General features: G+C 40.7%; 2 protein-coding genes across 2 annotated transcripts; one reads left to right on the plus strand and one right to left on the minus strand.

Moving 5' to 3' along the window:
- Positions 1–250: 250 nt before the first annotated feature.
- Positions 251–1,876, minus strand: CSUI_010728 (uncharacterized protein; the record flags this gene model as incomplete). Its single annotated transcript, XM_068070830.1, has 1 exon — positions 251–1,876. A coding segment is annotated over exon 1 (618 nt), but the record flags the coding sequence as incomplete, so codon positions are not given.
- Positions 1,877–2,014: 138 nt separating this feature from the next.
- Positions 2,015–6,135, plus strand: CSUI_010729 (g10 family protein; the record flags this gene model as incomplete). Its single annotated transcript, XM_068070831.1, has 4 exons — positions 2,015–2,769; positions 3,875–4,053; positions 5,251–5,388; positions 5,955–6,135. Coding segments are annotated over 3 exons (984 nt in total), but the record flags the coding sequence as incomplete, so codon positions are not given.
- Between the last annotated feature and the right edge of the window lie 670 nt (positions 6,136–6,805).

The raw sequence follows: 6,805 nt of genomic DNA on the forward strand, positions 1-6,805 counted from the left end.
CTATCTTTGATCTATTTATTTATCTCTGATCTACCTCTTTGTCTAGAATCTATCTGTCTTTAATCCACCTACCGATCCGTATTTCTGACACCGACGCCTGTCTCTCTTTCTCTTTGTCTTTCTTTCTTTCCTTTTCTGTATGAATAATGAGTAGGTGTGGGTCGACATATAGAAATCTGCTGTCTCTATCCCCCTGTATGTATCTCCACCAAAGACGTCCATTTACCTTGTATTCTCGTGATAGACGTAAGAGAACGGTTTCCAGCGTTTTTCTTTCTTCTTGACGTCGAGATTTCCACGCCATTTCCTCTATAAGGACGCCGTCACTCCCCCCCTGACCTACGCCACTTCTCCTCCTCCTCCTCATCCTCTCATCTTCTCTTTCTCTCTTTTTCTGATCGATTCTTTCGGTCTGTGGTACCCTCCTTCTCTCTGTCTGATCTTTATGAGAAGAATGAGAGTGTGTATGGAGATTGACAACACAAAGAACTTTAAGATATCTTGAGACATCGACGGCCTCTCCTTCTTCTTCTTTATCACTGGGGTTCTCTGAGAAAGAGGAGAGCGTCTTCTCATTGGATGCGTGTCTTCCTTCTTCTTCTTCTTCTTCGCCTCCTCTCTCCTCTTGGCCTTTTCTCGTTCTCCTTCTGGCTGTTCTTCTCATCATCTTCGCCGTAATTATCTTCTTCATAGCGTCATGGCAAATAGCGGCTTCTGCAGGCGAAGAGAAAGATGAGCTCTGATGGCGATGCGGAGGAGTAGGCGCGACAAGAGAAGAAGCAGGGGGCTGTAGTGATAGATGCTTTTCATGAAGAGAAGAAGAAGAAGAAAGAGAAGAAGAAGAAGAGAGAGATGAAGGATAGTACATTCTGATAGATTGTATGAGAGAGAGAAGGCAGAGGAAGAAAAGAAGGGGTGGGATAATAAGAAGAAAGAAGAGGGAGATGGCCGAGGAAAGAAGACAGGAGAGAGAAAATTTCTAGTGAGGTGAAAAGAAGAGAAAGAAGAAAAGGAGGAGACGATGAAGGGAGAGAAAAAGAGGAAGAAAAGGATGGTAAGAGGAAGAAGAAGGAAGGAAAAGAAAGAGAAGAAGATCAATGAAGGAATAGAAGAAAGAAAAGAAATTTAGAATGGGCTGAATTGGAGTTGCCTGGTGTTCAGAGAGAGGGGGAGAAGAACGGGATTTCATGATCGACCAGAATTCTCCAAAAGATGAAAGAAGAAAGACGGAAAAAAGAGAAGAAGCAGACACAAAAGGCAGATCTATTTACATATCAACAACTTTTTCTTTCTTTCTTTCTCTCTCTCTCTCTCTCTGTATATATGCATATGTATGTACATGTATCTCCCAGTGGCAATAGAGAAGAGAGAGAGAATCGAGATATATACGTATCTACATCGTAGAGTTCAACCCTCCAGATGTAGAAAGGTTGATAGATACACATATATATGTAGAGAAGGATAGATAGATTGAATGAAGGAGAGAGAGAGATGAAAGGTAGATAGAGAGCAGGATCAATAGAACGTAGTGGTAGTAGTAGTAGTTGTAGTAGACAGACACTTAAGAAACCTCTCGATCTCCAGGAATCGATCGACACACTAGGAGAAAAAGACGAAGAAATAGATAGGTAGATAGACAGAGAGATAAATACAGAAATAGGAAGACGAAGTTCCAGGGAGCGAAGGAGAGCAGAAGGTTATGAGATGATCTCGAGAACTACGGCATCAGATCGAAAGAAGAAGAAGCGAGGGAAGAAAGACAAGGAATGAATGAAAGAAAGCAAGTTTTCTAGACAAAGGAAAAGATGTATACTCCTAGTCGTGATTGAAGAGAGACAGAGAGAAGAAAAAAGGAGAGAAGAAAGAAAAAGTGAAAGAGAAGAAGAAAAAGAAGATGAAGAGAAAGAAAAGGAGAGAACAACCGACTTTCCTCATGTGCATCTCTGGTCGTCGTCTTCTCTCCCATCTCTCTCTCTTAGCTTGTCAATCGAGCCGAGACTTTTCTTCTTCTCCTGTTTATTTCTCTGCTTTTCATCTTTCTTTTCTTCTTGTTGTTGTTCTCTCCGGGTCTCAGTCTCGCCCTCTCTCTTGGGAAGTTTTCTCTGTCTCTTCTCTTCTTTTTCTTCTTACTCCGATTCTTCTATCACCCCATTCTTCTTCTCTTTTTCTCTTTCTCTCTCTGTCCATTCTCTTTTATTTCGCCTTTTCGTCTTTCGCTTTCTCAGTCTCTTCGTTCTCCCGTCTCTCTTTTTCTTTCTTTCTCATTATCTCTCATTCATCCTTTCCTCTTCTTTTTCTTTCTCTCCCTTTCCCGCATCTACTTCTCTCTAGCTCTATCAACCGTATCTCTCTCTTCAACTTCCTCTCTTTCCTCTTCCTTCTCTTCTGTCTATCTCTCCTCCTTTCTTTCTTTTCTCTCTTTCACATCTTCCCCTCTCTTCTTTCTTTTCTCTTTCCTTTTCTCCTTCTTTCTCAAGAAGACGAGAACGAAGAAGAAAGAAGAGAAGAAGAACACGCGCCGAAGACAAGTTTCTCTTTTCAAGGGAAAGATGCCGAAGATTCGCACTTTACGTAAGAACAAGAAACCCCCTGAAGGATGGGAGTTGATTGAGCCGACCTTGATTGAGTTGAATCGAAAGATGAGAGAAGCAGAGCTCGAGCCACATGAGGGAAAGAGAAAGTGCGAGTCTTCGTGGCCTCTCTTCAAGCTACATCACCAAAGATCAAGATACATCTATGACTGCTATTATAAAAGACACGCCATATCAAGTAGGAATGAGAAGAAGAAAGAAAGGAAGAAAGAAGGAAAGGAAGATAAAGAAGATTCAAGAGACTTGTGTGGTGGATAAAGACGTGGATTCTTATCTTCATCTTCTTCGTCTCGTTTCTTCTTCTCCTCTTCCTCTCGATAATGTAACTCTCTCTCTCCATCTCCGTTTCTTTCTCTGTGTATAGATGGACATATAACGAGAGGTATAGATAGCTAGATGTGAAGTTTCATGTTGTTTTGTCGTTCATGATGGACGGGTCTGTCAATCCACAGAGGAATGCTATGGTTCTTGGGGTGTATGTACACCAGGATAGATAGGATGATGCGTGGGTGGGAAGCAGGTCACTGCCACTTCGGCTTTCCTGTCATAAAAGCCATGAGGAAGAAGGAAATCTCTTTTCTTCGAAACACTTCCTCTCTCTTCTTCTCTTTTGCTTTGAAAGGGATGAATATCGACGAAGTCGAGACGGATTTGCATGTGTACAGAGACCTTCTCTTATACAAGAAGAAGCAGAGGTCTTTTCTCCCATCTCTTATCTTTTTCTTGTGATACATCTCTCTCTCTGTATACATAGATAGACAAGCGCGAGGATGGTCTGCTATAAAGTATCATTTTCTCTTCTCTTCCATTCTTGATATGAGTGTATCCATTAACAGATACTTGGGATTTCATTCTATCTACTTCATATATGAAGCCTTTATCTGTGCATTTTCTCTTTCTTGATTTGTGTTTCTTCTTTCTCACCATGTATGTGTGTATGTCTTTATCTTGTTTGGATTTTCTTCTTTCCAGCCGGAAGATATCTTCTCAAGAAGAGAAGAGATGTCCTCGCAACAGTCTTCGTGTTCTCGTTCTTTCTTATCTCTTTCTCTCCATCTGTACATATCTCCACCCATCTGTACATACAGTCTACGCTCTTTCTTCATCTCTGTCTGAATCTATATCTAGTATGTGAAGATCTATCTCTCTCTCTGTCGTTCTCTCCTTCTTTCACTCCTCATCTCTTTCTTATCTCTTTCTTTCCTTTCTTCTTTTCTTCTTGACTCCCTTCCTCTTTTCTAATCCTTCCTCTTTCTTTCTTCCTTTCTTTGTTTGTCTATCAGAGGAGTTGTATGAGTATTGTATAAGAGAAGGTTATGCGGATGGCAAGTTGATAGCTAAATGGAAGAAGCCTGGCTATGAGAAGCTCTGCTGTCTCAGGTGTATTCAGTCCTCCGATCAAAATTTCTCTACCACATGCATTTGCCGAGTTCCAAAGAAAGACCTCTCTGATACACAACAGGTCATAACAACGCCATGCAAAAACACACATACACGCATACATATATATATCTCTCTCTATATATATATATATGCTTGTCTACTCACGTTTATCTATCTAGATAGGTAGATATGTAGGTAGGTAAACTGTGTAGATGTGTGCCTGTAGAGTGTTGGACTTGTCTGTGTATAAGTGGAGAGTTGATGGACGGTTGCTTATTTGTGTAGGAGATGTATTAGGGTGCTTACTCTTCTTGTCTCGACAGTTTCGTTTCTTCTTTTTTCTCTTCCATTCGTTCTTTGGTTTCTTGCATGTTTTAAGACAGAGAGAGAAGTGTTTTCTTTTCACCTGGACAGCAAGAAGAAGAAGAAAAAGCCTGTCAATATCACACAGGCCCGAACTCCCTACGGTTGCAGAGTTCTATTCATATCGATATCTACACAGTGTACATATAGATAGATAGATAGATGACGGCATACATGTATATAGGCGAATCTAGAGTGTCTATAATGTTTGCGTGCAGGCTTACATATATATCCATCTATCTTTATGTAGATAGGCATAATACAGAAGACAGATACATCTGTGCATGCATGTGTAGATCTGAAGAGTGTAAATAGTGTGAACAAGAGTACAACGCCTCTTCGTTATTCTTCTGTCTTCTGCGTGGGTCTTCTTCCTTTTTGTCTCTGAGAAAAAGAGATCGACAAGACTTTTTCAAAACGGTTTTCCCACTTGGAAAAAGATCTCTCTACGTATGTGTGGATGTACAGTAGAGGTATGAATACGTAGTTATGTATGAATATCTATGGACGAACTTGTACGATCATATCTGTATGTGTCTAGGCTTGTTTCTGAGGGTGAGGTTTCTACTTGTAGCGGTTGGGTCTTCTTCGTTGTTCCCGCTATTTCTTTGTATGTATATAGATATACATGTATGGAAAGATGAGAATAAATGTGGCTTATGCGAGTGAATGGATACGTGCCAAGGAGTTTTCCTCATCATGTCGGTGTTTCCCATCTGTCTTTTCTATTCTTCTTCTTTCTCTTTTTTGTCTCCTCTCTTTTGATCCATCATCTCTTCGTACTTCTATGATTAGGTCTTATGTCTTACTTCATACAGGTTTCATTTCCTCTCTCCGGTCTCTTCTCTTTCTTGTTTTTTCTTTACGTCGTTATCTCTTTTTTTTCTCAAATCTTTCTTTTTCTTTGTTTCAGCATATTCAATGTGTACATTGCGGTTGTCGAGGCTGCGCAAGCGGAGATTAAAGATAAGAAGAAGAAGAAAAGGAGAAAAACATGGCAAGAAGACGACGGAGAAAATCTCCGCAGAAGTAGATTTCTTGTAGGAAACCTGTACGTCGTACAACGTTCTTTTCTTTAGCTTCGTCGTAGTGTTTCCATGATCTTCTCTTTCGCTAGATTATGAAAGAAAAAGCAAGAAAGGACGAACGAAAAAGATGAAAAAGGGACTTTCTACGGCATGAAACTAAAGGACATGTGCGTATTGTTTGTTCAAGAAATCACATGTTCCTTCTCTTACGAAATTGCGCAGTACATACGCTTTCACCTGTTCGATACCGGTGAGGTGTACATACACCTCGTCTTTCCTCAGTAATAACCTTGATGCAGATGATGAGGTGTACACACACCCCGGCGGAGAGGGGGCATATAAGTAGAGAAGAACTATCTTCATACATAGAGTGGTGAAAAGACACTTTTTGTCTTTCCTCTCTTAGCGAACCGCTGTCTGATAAACACTGAGGGATGAAGAAAAACACAGAGCGTGCTCAAGGAATGATGAAAACAAACTAAAGGAAGTGAATTGACGTCCATCTGTCTGTCTTGTGGTGTACATACACCCCAAGTGTTCAAGATTGTTCTCATCTTCTTTCTTTTCTCTCTTCTTTTCTTTTCTTCAGAAGAGGACGAGAGATGCTTGTACAAGCTATTTGTACTCTGTGTTCAATCAAGTAGATGTTTTCTTTCTTTCCTTCTTTGTCTCTTGAGCTTTCTCTTTCCTCTCGTGTAGACCTTTCTTGCACTGTCTTTTTCTCTTTTTCTTTCTCTCATCCCTTTCCTTGTCTTTATCTTGTTTTCACTCGTCTTCTCCATCATCATCTTTCTTCCTCAGTCCTTTCTTTCTTTTCTTGTATCAAATTCTGATGAAAAAGAACAGAAGCCTCAAAACATGAAAACAGCTCATACCTCTCTCTCTATATAGTCAGCTGCATGCGTCGAGACTGCCTGCATCAATCTGTGCATGCAGGCAGTCTCGATGCGAAGGCAGCGTCGTTCTTTTCTGTCCTCTTGAAGTTTTTCGCAACTCGATTCCTATTATGAAATGAATGAGATATGAAATCTGGATTGCTATTGATCATTCGTACTCAACTATTGCTTCTTCTCTTTTTTTCTTCAAAACAATCAAGGTAGTAGAAGTTACGACTTCGCCTTCCTTTTTGAAGCTCTCGCAATATCTTACATAAACAATGTTCGTAGACCCCTGGTAATTATCTATCTATCTATCTCAACTACCGGCTATCATCTATCATCTTTGGGGACAACGTGGCTACGTAGTCAGATTCAGCCAGGGTTTCAAGTTTATTGGCTAGAGCGAATGAGATTAGCTCGCAGTCAGTAATACCGTTTCTGACTACAACCGGGCCACCGTTGAAGGAGGATCCCCACTCACTCTCCCTTTCTTCTCCTCTCTATCTTGTTGACTCCAAGGCTGCTTTCTCCGACGGCCGCTGAAAATCCAAGCTGCAACTAT

The sequence above is a fragment of the Cystoisospora suis genome (assembly GCF_002600585.1).
Source record: "Cystoisospora suis strain Wien I chromosome Unknown contig_8112, whole genome shotgun sequence".
NCBI classification, from domain to species: domain Eukaryota; phylum Apicomplexa; class Conoidasida; order Eucoccidiorida; family Sarcocystidae; genus Cystoisospora; species Cystoisospora suis.